This window comes from Diadema setosum, chromosome 14 (assembly GCF_964275005.1).
Source record: "Diadema setosum chromosome 14, eeDiaSeto1, whole genome shotgun sequence".
Taxonomy (NCBI): Eukaryota; Metazoa; Echinodermata; class Echinoidea; order Diadematoida; family Diadematidae; genus Diadema; species Diadema setosum.
In genome coordinates this window covers 27,999,525-28,016,096 of record NC_092698.1, presented here as the reverse complement: position 1 = coordinate 28,016,096, position 16,572 = coordinate 27,999,525, and the positions used below count along the sequence as shown (strand labels likewise).

Below are 16,572 nucleotides of genomic sequence, written 5' to 3'. Positions count from 1 at the left end.
TTTTGCAACAAAACGAGAAGTGGACTTATCGGTTTTTGCCGCAAAACACTGATTTTTTACTGAAATAGTCCGAGTAATATTGCGTTTTGTTATAAACTGATTATATCTTCAGATTGGTCCCACAATTCCTTAAATCACAGTATACGTTGATTGATTTTCATAAAAACTTATCGGTTTTTGCGAACAAACTCTTCATTTGTTTAGATTTTTCTTTCTATTCAACATGTACATGTAATTCATATCGATATCAGGAATGCAGCATTATTCTATAACTTAAAATATTAATTTCTAAATATCTTCTGGCCAGAAATTTTGTGACAAATGTGACTGCCCGGCTCAAAACCCACGAAAAGTAGGCCAACTTAAATCACATTCACTCACGTTGATACACATACTCATAGCAACAATGAAAAACACAACATGCAGAAATAAGACAATACAGTACTACGAAAATAAACTGTAGTTTACTTACTCCTTTTATTATTCACCTATAAAGGCACTGCCTCATACCAATGATCTGCATGTATTTTAAATGCAGCAAACAGGAATGCACTTGGCCATTGTGAATGACAAGAACATTGGGAACTGACAGCTGTGTAGATAAGATAGTTGTCACATGCAGCACACTTTTCACTGTCATAAGTTTCTGACAGTACTTCTCTATCTCTCTTTCTCACACATATCTCAAATACAAAATGTAAATACACGGTGTAGAGGGAGAGCTGAGGAGAAATTTACTACTGTAAGAGTGGAAATTTTCGCAGTGTCGAAATTCTTATGCATTTCTCGCAACCAGAAACTAGCGCAGAAATAAACACAACAAAACGAATATTTTTGCTTGATTTATATTCCAGTAGTTCATGTCTTGATTCTTCTGAATTGAAAACATGCGAAACTCACCTTACCTGACCAAACACGAAAAATTACTCAATATACAGTGTATCCACCTTTACAGTACATTAAAGTCTCTTGCATTACATGTATTTTGTTTGCCATCTTAATATGACAGAATCAAATATAGTGCAGCTACCGTGAGGATCCTGTGTCTGGCATAGCTACAATAATAAAGGGCAACAACTGACTGAGACTCTGCCGTGGCTTTCAATATTCTGTCTGGCAACATGGCAACATGGCAACGAAACAACAGAAGCATAACAGCTGGCACTGTCACTGCTTCTAAATGATTACACAGAGGGAGCAGGGCTGCCAATAATCTGCAGACAAAAAAAAAAAAGATGTATGATGTATAACTCCAAAATAACAACAAATCCAAATATTCTGAAGATAAAAAACATCATATCTGGTTCAAAATTGGGATGAATATATAAAAGTGCACTACACAAGATTTAACAAGGAAAAGTAGAAATTACGCGGTGCGTAATATATGTCCCCGCCGGAAGTAGCATTTTGTAGCAAAATGTACAATATAGGTCAAAAATCAAGGTCAAAGGTCAAAGAAGTCAAAGGTCAAAATTCTGTGTAGAAGTTTTGAAGCGCTCACCTAGTGCCATCACATAAAGCAAACGGAATCAAAATCGGGTAAGAAATGGCGAAGGAGTAGCATTCTGTAGCAAAATGTACAAAACAGGTCAAAAATTAAGGTCAAAGGTCAAAGAAGTCAAAGGTCAAAATTCTGTGTAGAAGTTTTGAAGCCCTCACCTAGTGCCATCACATAAAGCAAACGGAATCGAAATCGGGTAAGAAATGGCGAAGGAGTAGCATTTTGTAGCAAAATGTACAATACAGGTCAAAAATCAAGGTCAAAGGTCAAAGAAGTCAAAGGTCAAAATTCTGTGTAGAAGTTTTGAAGCCCTCACCTAGTGCCATCACATAAAGCAAACGGAATCAAAATCGGGTTAGAAATGGCGAAGGAGTAGCATTTTGTAGCAAAATGTACAATATAGGTCAAAGGTCAAGGTCAAAGGTCACGACTGAAATTCTGTGCAGAAGTTTCAAAGCTCCCATGTAGTGCTATCATATAAAGCAAACAGAATCAAAATTGGCTCATAAATGACAGAGAAGTAGCAAATTGAAGATTTTGATCACACACGGACGGACACACGGACGGACGGACGGACGGACGGACACACGGACACACACACGTACGGAGCCCGTTTCATAGTCCCCTGCTCGAACTCGTTCGGCGGGGACAATAAAAGTCTCATATTTCATTTCATTACTACATTTTCTCTTTTATATCAAGAAAAGAACAGGATATGCAGTGAAATGCACTAGTTGGCAGCTGGGGGGGGGGGGGGAGAGGGGAGTGGCATCAAATCAGTGAATCCTACAGAGTAATGTCATGTCAAGTCAGAAGCAATCATCTTCTATAGTTAAAGGGGCAATTTTCATAATTTCTCATCATAAATCGACAACTCCATGTACAGATATGTGGAATTTATTGTGGTTCTTGAGCAGAGAAACAATACTTTGAAAAACCTTAAACAAACTACACTGAACAAGGATGATGACATAGGAGGCTCACATATTTCAGAAATGTAGCGGTGTAATTCCATTACAATACCACTTGCTTGCACGTTCACCTGTGTATAATCTAGTTATGCATGCCTTCTTCTTTTGTTCTGCTTCCTCGAGCCCCAACTCATGCATTCTTATGGTGACTGTGCCATGTCATCATCCTTGTTCATTGCAATTTGTTCTAAATTTTGAAAATATTATTAATTATCATAACTTCTGAAACTCAGTCCTCAGTATAAGTAATTTATAGTTGTTCAAATGTAAAAATCCGAAAATCATCCGGAGGTTTCCTTTAAAGGACAAGTTCACCTTCATAGACATGTGGATTGAGTGAATGCAGCAATATTAGTAGAACACATCAGTGAAAGTTTGAGGATAATCGGACAATCCGTTCAGAAGTTATGAATTTTTGAAGTTTTTGCCCAGTCACTGCTGGATGAGAAGACTACTATAGCTTGTGATGTCACATGTGTACAACTGTATAAAGAAAACATAAAGAAAATCCAACATACTTTCACTTTTCTCGCATGATAAAAGAACGCTGGACTTGCCTCTTTCAGAAGGCAGGGGGAATAATATTACCCTTAACATACGTCAGTGACAAGTTGAGGAAATGTGCACTTTAAAAAAAAATACAATTTTGTGAAATTCTCTTTATATTTTCCTTACATTGTTGTACGCATGTGACATCATCAGCTGTAGTAGTCTTCTCATCCAGCAGTGACTGCTTAGATTCTTTAAAAACTCATAACTTTTGAACAGATTGTCCAATTTTCCCCAAACTTCACTGATGTGTTCTACTGATATTACTGCATTCACTCAGTCCACGAGTATATGACGGTGGACTTGTCCTTTAATTTTGCCAAGGAAATCTCATCTTATATATATCACCTGCATGCCCCTCCATTAATAAAATAATTGTGGTGGCTCTTTGCAAGAGACGTAACATGAAGTGACATCCGAGAAAACTAACAGGATTGAATTGAATTAAACTGTTTAAATTAGGAATGATTATGTTGTTGATTCTAGCTCGCACATGACCACATGTCAATTCCCTCTCTGAGAGGCACCAGCCTCTTATTCAGCCAGGACTTGCTCCAGGCACTCCTTTGTGAAGCTGTTGACGATGTCAGAACCTATGACCTTGTTGATGGAGTCCTCTACGACTGAACCACAGCACCTCCGCAAAAGTACGAGGCTCTTGATTGATTCAGTTCTCAGTGTATTCCTTGCTGTACATGTGACATCAAGAAGCAGAATCACACATAGTGAAACACAAACAAACAACAAACAACTGACATCATTCTGTGGAAATTTAAATAGCAATTATGATATATTCGACAGAGAGAAAAAGACTATAAAAAAGGACAGGACAAAACAACACTTCTTATCTTGAACTTGCAGTGTGTCATGCTCACATCCTTGTCTCATTACATGTCAATGGCTGCTGATGAGAGCTTCTTCTTCACATTAAAAATTCAGGAATTATTTCATCAAAATATGCATCATGGATTTTCTTTACGTTTCCACTTCACTTTCTGCACCAACTATGCTCAACTGAACGCTTGACATAAAACTCATCCAAGATAAGCATAACATTCAAACATTCTGGAAATTTAATCTAACTTGTGTGGGGTACTGTAGCCTTTGACCTACAGAACAGCTATCCATGTTGTCATCAACAGGCAGCTTCTGCAGAGAATTTTGCAGCTGCTCTTGGATAATATTTGTTCCATAAGTAAGTTCTCTTAGCTCTGATGATCCCCTTGCTAATACAGCAGTCTCTAGACTTTTGAATTCTAAATTTGTGTTCTCCTCCATCCAGTGGACAGAGACCTTGCAAAAGGGTACGGTGTTCTGTTTAACAAGTCCGAGTATACTCGGTCAAGTGTCTATGAGAAATGCTTGTCGTAGCAAAATCAGCCCGTCCTCAACGGGTCAAGGACAACTTTATTATCACTTGCAAATCAATTGAATGTTTAGCAAGTCATGGCTGTGCAAATGGGCACAGAAAGGGTATGGGAGAGTTGACTACTGGTATTTTATCCCTACCTTGGGCTGTGATGTTGGTCGTTTCCATGGAGATGTCCACCAGTAACCTAAGGAGTGGTTTTATGAGATCCACACAGTGACATGGGATCCTAGACAGAAAAGATTTAATTGACTCAACATTGTGATGCACAATACAGCTTGCACTCACTACAGATTCACAAAATTTTGCTGACTGAAATGTCAAATTACATTGCTAAATAGACTCGAGATGGGAGAAAGTAAGCTGAAGTGCATTTAGAAGATAAAAAGATTTTTTTTTTTTACTTTTATTTTTTTTGTTGGCTGCTGGCAGGGCAACAAAAAGAAAAAGAGTTCAGTTTGGGCCCTACTTTGTGGTTTATCAAACCCTTGAAAGAACAAGTGGACATTTTACAAATGTGACTATCAAGATATTCTTGGAAGTAGGCCTGAAATGAATGCAACAGAGAATGCCTAAGTTTAGTAGGAAATGACCTGTTAAAATTTCATTTGCAACTTGTCATATCGAGACCTTATTAGCTTTTAAATGTCTGAATTCGGCAACAGAGAAAAAAAACAACAACAAAACAAACAAGGAAAAGTAGAATTTACGCGGTGCGTAAAATATGTCCCCGCCGGAAGTAGCATTTTGTAGCAAAATGTACAATACAGGTCACAAATCAAGGTCAAAGGTCAAAGAAATCAAAGGTCAAAATTCTGTGTAGAAGTTTTGAAGCCCTCACCTGCTGCCATCACATAAAGCAAACGGAATCGAAATCAGGTTAGAAATGGCGAAGGAGTAGCATTTTGTAGCCATTGTACAATATAGGTAAAAAATCAAGGTCAAAGGTCAAAGAAGTCAAAGGTCAAAATTCTGAGTAGAAGTTTTGAAGCCCTCACCTAGTGCCATCACATAAAGCAAACGGAATTGAAATCGGGTTAGAAATGGCGAAGGAGTAGCATTTTGTAGCAAAATGTACAATACAGGTCAAAAATCAAGGTCAAAGGTCAAAGAAGTCAAAGGTCAAAATTTTATGAAGAAATTTTGAAGCCCTTACGTATCGCCATCACCTAAAGCAAACAGAATCAAAATCGGGTTAGAAATGGTGAAGGAGTAGCATTTTGTAGCCAATGTACAATATAGGTCAAAAATCAAGGTCAAAGGTCAAAGAAGTCAAAGGTCAAAATTCTGTGTAGAAGTTTTGAAGCCCTCACCTAGTGCCATCACATAAAGCGAGCGGAATCGAAATCGGGTTAGAAATGGCGAAGGAGTAGCATTTTGTAGCAAAATGTACAATACAGGTCAAAAAATCAAGGTCAAAGGTCAAAGAAGTCAAAGGTCAAAATTCTGTTTAGAAGTTTTGAAGCCCTCAATTAGTGCCATCACATAAAGCAAACGGAATCGAAATCGGGTTAGAAATGGCGAAGGAGTAGCATTTTGTAGCAAAATGTACAATATAGGTCAAAGGTCAAGGTCAAAGGTCACAACTGAAATTCTGTGTAGAAGTTTCAAAGCTCCCACATAGTGCTACCATATAAAGCAAACAGAATCAAAATTGGCTCATAAATGACAGAGAAGTAGCAAATTGAAGATTTTGATCACACACGGACGCACACACGGACACACGGACACACGGACGGACACACGGACGGACACACACACGGACACACACACGTACGGAGCCCGTTTCATAGTCCCCTGCTCGAACTCGTTTGGCGGGGACAATAAGACTGGTAAACTTAACAGAGCATGAAATACTTGTCTTAATCTATGTTTCTTTGCATTTTAGTTAATTTTAACTTTACCCTTTAATAGTTTCAGTACTCTTGTTACAGTTTTTGCTTTGTTGATTATATTTTGGTTAGTTTCCCATATGGGATGTAGCCAACTGTTTTCTTACCAGAATTTCAGGAGTACAACCTAGTGCTTTCTTGACTGAAATTCACCTCATATCAGAATCATATTCTCAATATTGATAGAACATTATATCAGCTTCTGGTCTTGTTGTACAGTGGACTTCATTATAACAAAGTCCACGGGACTGGCAGTTGTTTTTTTTTTTTTGTTATATCAAAATTCTGTTATAACCGAACAAATAAACAAGGAAAAACATAGAGCTGATAATGTTGCAGCATGAATCTTTATTTCATTGTAACTGGAATTTTGTTATAACCGTGTTCCATTATGATGGGAGTACACTGTACGACGGTGCAAATAACCTTTCATGGTACACAGATATTTACCGTGGCCATGCCTGCACAATGACTGTTTGCAAGACTCCCAGAGATAGGATCCGACCCGTCTCTGCCGTCCCATCACTGGCCTCCAGGTAGCTTGCAAGTACTCGAATCAGCCTCTGGAGAGAGAGGAGAGATTTGAAGCAGTAGAGTTTTGGTTTTAAAAAGAGGTAAAACAGAATAACAGTGCCACACTTGGCACACTGGACTTCTGTCATTGTTTGAAGTAAAAATGGTTAATAAAGGAACTATCAGGTAGAATGTTTGACCCCCCTCCCCGCCCCCCCCCCCCAAAAAAAAAAAAAAACTAAACTAAACAATTAAAGAAGGACAAATGAGGACAATAATCATCCTTGCAAAAGAGAAACTGCACATACAACAGAAATAATTGACATAATGATTACAATTTCCGGGAAACAATGCTCTGCTTGGCTCTTGGGAATAAGAAAAATTTCAGCATTTCTTTGTTTGTTTGTATGCAAAGCTTAATGTGCTTATTGGTTTCTGAATAGAAAGATGGAAATCATAAGTGAAGTAGAAAAAACAGATATGTCTGATTTTTAAGATTTGCATATAAAGGTCCTGGAACTTATCAGAGGTCTTTCCTCATACATTGTGTGAAATAAACTAAATATGCACTGTATTATGTTATTGAAAACAATAAAAACAACAAAAAATGACCCTCACTTTAAAAGTCTGCATTGTTTGCATACCTAACCCTGCTACAATGAAATGCAGAGTTCAAAGCTTTCCAGTCACATTAAATGCCCATTTGTAAACTGTCTTTCTCCCATGTTAATCTATCTACCCCCCCCCCCCCCCCCACATCCACCACCACCCCATTATTATCCCACATGTTTTCTGATATACCTTCATATGCCAGAGCACAGTGATGCCCATAGCTTCGATGAAAGGACCAAGGTGTCTGGCACAAGCCTGGCGAACAGGTATCCGCTGCTCCCCTTCCATGTTAGTGAGCACCACTTGTAGCACCTTGTCATATCTACTGGCTTTAAAAAGAAGAAATGAAAAAGAAGTTAAGACGGGGAAATGGACACAACTAGATTAAATACAATGCCATGGCTTTAAACTAATTAATCTATCACCTCCTGATATTTGGCTGTTCAAGTGTAAGGTCTATGGACATGTCAGAATCTCATAATAAAAGGGTTAAAGAGATTTGTAACACTTGCAATGTGATGATCTAGTGGGCTTTCTTCTAGGATGTTAATCCATGGGCTTTTCATGGTTTGATCAAAGGAAAATTAATTCACATTCAAACAAACAGACACAGATGGCATACAGAAAATATCTAAATATCCCAATACCCACTGGCCATTTGCTCAAATGGCAGAAATGCTTAGATATATATCAATTATCGTCTTTATCTGACAGAGGCAGTGCAGAGATTATGTTATCCTATACACAAGGCAAACTACATACAGCCACAAGAAAAGCAGAACATAATAAAATTTGGGTATTCTTTCACACGTACACAACATTTAGGACTGTTATGGTGAATGCCAGTCCCCATGAAAAGGAAACACATAATATCAATGAGACAACTTTACACATATAAAGATTGTTTTCCTTGGAACTAATTGAATCCACATGACATTCCCAGTACATACAGGAAATGAGAGAACTCAGATCACTAATTGATGAAATGTTGCTATTATTTCTTTTCCAACCCACTATCTAAAACATTCCAAGTCATATATCATGCAAAGCAGCTTTCAAATTACCTTAATAAGACAAGGCTATTGCTTTGATTATGCAGAAAGCTGATATGAATAGTCAAAAATGTTTGGATAATGGAGGTAAAAATTATAACATAGAAAGAGAACTAGGAAACAAAGTATCATCCTACCTGTCTTGGTCTGTCTGCCTTTTTTGGGTCTCTCTCAAGCACTCTTAGCACACGCAGCATGCAAGGGTAGAGGGTTTCTATCAGGTCTGGTTTGTAGTTGTACAGCAGGGGATGGAGCGCCTCATACACAACTTCTGCTCGACCGTACCACCGCATTTCCGTGGGGTCCTGAAGGAAGGGCACAGAATCAAAATTTGCAAGATTGGTGAGCTTCACTTCTGCAAAATTAGATCTAGAAATAAAGCTTGGTGAGAAGTGAATTCAATAGTCATGCATTTCAACTGTGTTTCCCTTGCATGAATTGAATCTTAAAAAAAGAAAAAAAAAAATCTGCATGCATCAGTAATAATAGACGAAATATGAAGGCACAAGCACCAGTAAGTGTCTTTTCCTCTGATGTCGTGCTATAAAACTGTAATCTTACATACATTTGTTGAAGAAAAAAGCACTCTGTAACCTGCCAAAATATGGACTTTGAAGAGCAAGGCTGACCACTAAGCATGCCAAGCTAAAACTGAGCTTATACAAAGAAATTTTGAAACTGGAGTTACAATCTTCAGCTGCATCAGCACTCTATAAAATCCCCCCCCACCCCCATTTCAACATCTTACATTTGTATCTGTCACCAAAGACTTTTTAACTCAATGCACTCACACACAACTAACCAGTGCTTTTATTTATGTCTCATTCCTAAATGCCCAAAACCTGTCAACTCCTTGTCCGGCACATCCTACATCACATGCTTCCTAATTTTTGGAACTCTTTTGACTGAATTAAGTGTGGATAGTTTGAGACGCAATTGTATGATTTAATGCCAGGACACTGCACTGTGAAATATCATACTGAAAGCACATGAGGGATATCAATACATTTGCATAAGTTTTTAAGGATTTATCATGGGCCATTGCATGTACATCCTGATATACACAGAGGAGGATGTATTTGTGTTTGGTCATGAGCAAGAACATGCGTCAATGCTGCACATTGCCTACTGTGGTACTGTTTACCATGTTCCTTGCTTATGGAAATACATGAACTGAAAAGTAACAAGTACACAGTGTAATGCATTTCAACATTACCATACCGGGATAAAATGACTGATTGTTTGTTGGCCAACCCTTTGCATACCCTGCCAGCTTAACTACATGTAGCCTTTTCATCAGTATTAATTGTGACCATGCATCACAAAACAAACAAAAAGTCGCACCCCTTGATTTTACATGAGGTCTCCAAAAAGGTGAAATGGGTCAACCCAGTCAATCTTGATTTTTTCATAGTTTCTGAAAGAGCTATCCTTCTTCTACATTATTTGTAAGTTTGGGATTATAACATGAATTGGAAAGTATGTTTCCAGCAGTTTTTCTACAACCCTTTTTTTTTTTTGGGGGGGGGGGGGGGAGAATAGAATGATCAGATATGTCTTAGAGTCCCCTTTTCATTTCTTGAAATCCTTTACACACTCTTCACTTTCATGTCCAGTAACTTTTGACAGAGTAACTTTACTGCTTGAAAGTTGGCATTAATCATGAACAGAACGTGTTAATCAAACATGCTCAAATTCAGGATAATCTGATAATCCCTTCATTGTTGTTGCTCCAGTAGTCTACTTCCAGTGTTTGTCCCTTTCATTGCACAGCTAGCACGGCTTAATAAAGATCAAGTGCTGGAATGCACCCTGTACTTCAGAGCCTCTTTTCTCAGTTCACACTTTTCTACAGTTTGTGCTTTCTTTCTAGTATTTTATAGATAGGTTAGGAGAGTCCATTGGAGTTGAATGATACATCATTTTAAAGCTTAGAGTCTGCTCTTTAAGAATCTGCTCTCAACTAAGAATCCATATCTGGCGACTTTTTGTTGGTTTTGTGATGCAGGGTCACAAATGATTCATTCAAATATTACCTTGTTGTCATGTTAGCAAGCCGTATAGCAAATGTGCATCAGTCAACAGGAAGGTCATAAAGGCACAATAAGGATTAGGGGATTAGTTAATCTCTATTGCAATGACAACTTTTAGTTTCCAGGCATCAGTGCAATTGGCTGAAATAAAAACAAAAACCCCATAGTACTGGTTAAGACTCATGGTGCGCAAGTATTTCCATGAAACATCCTAGGCATCTGTTTTACAACCCAGTCACATTTGAGATGTGACAACTTTTGCAATCACTTACCACATTGTCTAGTATGTACTGCAAGCACTGGATTCCAACAATTTTGTTTTCCATCTGTATATAAAATGGGAATGAGTGCAAAAACAAATTTACATGTAGAAATCATCACAGTCTGTTGAGCATATGCACACTTCCTTTCTATGCTTGAGTAAAAAGGAACAAACTTTAACCATATCTTGAGATAACAACAGCAAATCAATGTTTGCCTGAAAAACAAACACGGACTGCTGCTATTTCTGTGAAGAATTGTTTTTAGTATTCACAGTCTTCAGTCACACATTGGATAAGTGGTCATATCTTATGTATGTATCATCCAATTTACATACTAACAAGTTTGCGATGGCAGATTTACATTTAAAAAATGTCAAATATGTTCGCTCCTGACTCCTTCAGGTAAATTGATACGAAATAAAGACATAGGGCTACATTTAAAAAAAAAAATACCAAAAAAAACCCCCCACATCATTATCACTCAGAGACTGCCATACAATCACTTCTTTTTGCTTTGAAAGTGCACTCACTTGAGAGCCTATTTCAGTGACAAAAGGACACATATCTCACCTTGTAATCATCCACAAACAAGAGAGAAGGGGGAAGACATAGCTCAAGATGCTCACCAAGGTATGGGTGCTGCAAATGATAAGCAGAAAACATATCTGAGCAAATGAAATGTGATTTATGATTTAAAAAAAAATACTTACACGCTATTCTGGTTTGACAATACATTGGTCACACATGAATGCTACTGTGATGCAATACGAGGTATAAACTGGAGTGAGTAATCTATGTTTGCGGTAAATTAAATCAAAAATGTGTTTTTTGTTTGTTTGTTATATACAATACTACATGTATTTCATATTTTGATTTTGCAGAATTAAAAACAAGCAAATCATCTAACCAGGCCCACTATGAAAAACTGCTGGTGTGAACATTTCCACTACTACAGTAATTAGCAAAAATAAGGGTAGTAAGGGATATAGGAAAACTTGACATTCATGTTAACTGAAATTTACAGAGTTACACAAACCAAATGACGTGAAGAACAAAAATTCCGTTGGGGTCAGACATAATGAATCAATTATGTTCAACTGCAGTCATGTTTGAAATAAGGGTCACTTTCTGCTGATTTCACAAAAAAGTGACCATCAGTCACCATCATAGCTAGTCCTAATAATCATTTTGCAGAGAGCATACTCTGATCTGTGCTAGAAGCCAGACGAAGGCCTGCTGGGCGCCAATGTTCTTCTTCCACTCGCCACGTGTGAGTCGTTTCTTCAGCTCCCCCAGTGCAAGCCCAAAGGCACCCTTGGGGATCAGGTGATGCCTCCTACCGGGCTCCTCGTTTCCATGCTGCAGGCTCGAGCCCTGAAGGAAGCCAGGCAATGAGTGGTAGCCACAAGTCTGGGTGAGTTGTGATAACAGTGCTGACAAATGGCAAAGGAACAGTTGTGTGGAAAAAAAAAATAAATATGAGAAAGAAAGACTTGGCTTTATCTCAAGGCAAGGTCCTCTACATTTGTCTCAACAAGACACTGAAAACACCTAAATTGACATCACTGCAAGGAAATTGTAATATATTACGGCAACAAAAGCCAGCTCATATGGTCCTAACACAATAAAAAGAAACTCATTATTTCGCTATCCCTATGATATCTATTGACTTCATTTTAAATTAATTCAAAACAGGTGAAAGAAACTAACTAAGGGAGCAATTAAAAGAAAAAGAAGAAAAATATGTACTATCCCACTGAGTTTATCATGATACCACACATATTAACTGAACAATTCAATCACTGAGGATGGCTGTACTGATCTGCAGAAGGAGCAGCATCCTCTTTCACACATTCAGTTGCAGACTGGACACATGATCAGATGCTTCAATCATATTTGAACAGTCATAACTTCGTCCACCCTTGCCTATTTTCCGCTTCAAATTAAAGCAACAAAGAGAAAACTAAAACAAACAAATGACTTATTTCCCTACCATTTGACTTCTCCTTACCTTTAACTTGCTCTCTGGAGGAAAAAAAAAAAGAATAAAAATGAAATAATTAATAACCAGTGGTAGGAAATCACTTACATTTAGATGCTTGTTGACTACCATGGGTAGTCCAGGGATGCTTGTTGCAGTGGTAAGCACACAGCACAACACAGGGTCCAGTCACTGCCTTGACTACATGCCTCAGTACTTTGTTGGTTCTGGTGCTGGTGCCTCCCTCCTCTGCGGCTTCCTCTTCCCTGCTGGAGCCCTCTTGCAGTCTCTCAAGAACTTCTTGAGGGAACATCATCTCCATCTCCTCATTTTGCGTTCTGATTGAAAAGTGTCCCGCCTCTTCCGCTGTCCCACTGGGTCTGATTTGGCACTCGTCCATCTTGTTGCTAGGACCAGAACCATCAGAGTCTGTTTTGGGGCCATTCTGCGAATTGTGAACTTTCTTTTTGTCATCTTCATGTTCTTGCAACCCGCATTCTGGTTGAACTGTATCTTCTCTTTCTTCACTTGAAGGCACCCTTTCCTCATGCTCCTTGGAGACAAGTTTTCTCAGAATGATGCTGATGATTGACAATGCTGCGTGTGCTTCCTTGGAATGTTCCTGGAGCTTCTTCCCATGGGCTTCACCTACTGCATGGTAAAAATTCATTGTGAGATATACAGCCACAATCACATCAATCATGGACATTATTTCTTTATAAAGCTACAACAACTCTGATCATTCATCAAACTGTAATACAGGGAACGTTTCCAATTTAAACTTCATATAAAATAGCATTTCACAAAAGGACTTTGAAAATGTCCTCTTACTCATGACTATACATGACATTACTAAAAAATAATACCCTATTTTGGGGATATGACTTCATTAGACAGAAAGAAAAACAATATCTTGAGGACTTGCGATCAAATATTACTTACTTTCATATGCACTATCAGCGGTCATGAGAGAAAAAAAAGAGAGCAAGTCAACTGTCCTGCAGTCAACTGGAATGCAACTGTTTCTAACACAATCACCACTATGTGTCTTACATGTATGGCCCTTCATTTACATTTGGGAATATAAAGCGAAATTGATCTTTTCTATCTATCCAACTTCATTCACCACTAGACATTTCTAGCTGAAGTAATTGGTCGAAATGACAACCATTGCCCTTGACCTTTGACCACTATCATTTAACCCGTTGAAGACTAGTCTTAAGTATCTGGGGCAAAATCAGCTTGTCCTCAATGGGTTAATGTAAATAATTGTCTAGTTCTACCCTCCTCACCAAAGAATGTATTTCCTCTGGACACTCTTTGATGGAAGTAAGCTAAATGTGACATTTTTATCAAAAAGATAGGTAATAATCTTCAGGGATTTTACCAAAAAATTATCAGTGTAACTAAACTTCCTTCGACACATGTGGGCAAAGTAATAAGTAAAGCCAAAAAATGTTATTACTTTAAAATCACAATAGTGACATCTGGGTGGGATGGATTGACCAAGGAAAAAAAAGAGGGAATGATTTTGCTTTATGATGATGAGATCCGAGTGGGATACACAGACAAGATGGATGAACAAACAATCCAAAATAATATGTTCTCAGAACTTTTGCAGGGCAAATTTAAGACCACAGTAGTAGCAATAGCTCTTACTTTTTTTTTAATTTCATGTATCAAAAATTATATCACAAAGGTCAAAATATGCAGATTTGCACAGTATAAGAAGAGTTACACAAGAAAACAGGTCCCATCTCTAGGTCAGCTTGCCTACGTACCATCAACTTCCTCTTCGCTCTTGGCTTCCAATGAAGCGTGGCAGTGGGTGAGAAGCAAGAGGATGGTCTCGGTACAAACTTCTCTGACCCGATCAACACCATCTTCAAGGACATCTCCACTGGTCAACACGGTGGGATGGAACCAAGCGGAGGGAGTCTGGATTACCATGTGCTCAAGGTGCTCTCTTTTCTCAACAAGCAAACCATTCTCAACCTGAAAAATACAAATTAAAACAATAACAAAGACACACAAATTTAGCACCTTCATTGATTGAGGACAAGAATTGTACTAAACGTACACTAAATGTTAAGAACTATATGTGACCCTGCACCACAAAACAAACAAAAAGTCACCAGACATGGATTTTTAGTTAAAGAGCATGTTCTGAAAGAGCAGACTTTAAGCTTTAAAATGATGTATAACTCAATCAAATGGACTCTCTTAACCTATCTAAATATTGGAAAGAAAGCACACACTCTAGAAAAGTGTGAACTGAGAAAAGAGGCTCTGAAGTACAGGGTCTATTCAAGCGTTTAATCTTCACCAAGCCGTGCTAACTGTGCAATGAATGGGACAAAATACAGGATAAAAAACACCGGTTTAACCACAATGAAGGGATTATCAGATTAAACTGAAATTGAGCATGCTCTATTAACACATTCTGTCCATGATAAATGCCAACTTTCAAAGCAGTAGCATCATCCTTTCTAATGTTATTAGAGTTGAAAGTGAAGAGTGTGTACAGGGTTTTTTAAGAAATGAAATGGGGGATTCTAAAAACACACCTAATCAAACTATTCTAAAAAAAAGTGTTCGAGATAAACTGGTAAAAAATACACTTTCCTGTTCATTTTATGATACCAAATTTGAGCATAATGTAGAAGAAGACTTGCTCTTTCAGAAAATATAAAAAAGTGAAGATTGACCAAATTGACTCTTTAGGCCTACACCTATTTTCAGTTCTCACACAAAATCAGTGCGTGCGACTTTTTGTTCGTTTTGTGATGCACGGTCACATATTAAACATACATAACCTACATGTACTAGTATTTCAACAAACTTGAAGACTACAAGAGAATATGCAAATTTCATGAACTGGTTTAGGAAAGGGAAATATGATTACCTTAGCACACAAATGTCTACAAAAATTCACAAAGTATTAGTGTATGCAGAATAGTATGCAGAATGCATTACAACATCTATGGGCAAACTCGGCCTTGCAGGTTAACTCTGTCACGCACTAGCACCCTCAGTACAAAAGGTAGAGTTTACCCGCTAGGCCGAGTTTACCCATAACTACGGACGGTACCCAAGTCAAAATATTACCCATATTAACTCAATACAAATAGCCCTCAAGAAAAAAGAACATGCCCACGCACTGGCACAATACCACACGCTCATGATGTCGATGATTGCCATCTCCATCCAGCTACGGTGCACCAGTGATTGTTATAAATATTAAAAGTGGTTATAATAGATCTCAGTAATAATTGTAACGTTAATAATAATTGGCGATTATACCTCTGCAGATATGCTTCGTAGAATTTCCGAAGCTGCCATGTTTGCCTCGGTGTTTGGGCTACTTTCTTCCGTGCGTTTAGAAGTAAATCTATGCCCGTTTTCCATCGTTGCCTAATGATGAAAATAGCACTGCACTGTCAACTCAGCAGTGATGCTGATGATGGATCGTACTGACATCTCCAGTGCAGCTACACAATGCTCATCTCAGTATCCCAAAGAAGCGGCCGTCGCACGCCGCCCCGCGCCGCCCGGGCGGGCCCCGGGCAGTGCAATGAGCTGAACTACTCAACACGTTTAGCCGCCGTCTTCATGTACAGTCCCATACGTTAATTTTCTTGTGCTGTTTTCAAAGTAGTGTATGGTCGCGGTCAAATTAAACTTCAAACCATTAAGATACAAGGCAATAAAGGAAGTCAGAACACTGAAAGTTGTAGAGTAATAAGTACAGGGCAATGAAAACGTAGGAAAATGCCTTTACGACATCTAGGACACATAGCGTAACCTCACGAACTCAGCTCAGCTTAGCTCGGTAC

General features: G+C 38.3%; 1 protein-coding gene across 1 annotated transcript; it reads right to left on the bottom strand.

Moving 5' to 3' along the window:
- Positions 1-3,293: 3,293 nt before the first annotated feature.
- On the bottom strand, positions 3,294-16,150 carry LOC140238265 (TELO2-interacting protein 2-like). Its single transcript, XM_072318201.1, is given in 11 exon segments — positions 3,294-3,710; positions 4,531-4,619; positions 6,733-6,845; positions 7,597-7,732; positions 8,574-8,764; positions 10,765-10,818; positions 11,326-11,394; positions 11,959-12,188; positions 12,845-13,387; positions 14,518-14,731; positions 16,040-16,150. Coding segments are annotated over 11 exon segments (1,899 nt in total). The 5' UTR covers positions 16,145-16,150; the 3' UTR covers positions 3,294-3,555.
- Positions 16,151-16,572: the final 422 nt, after the last annotated feature.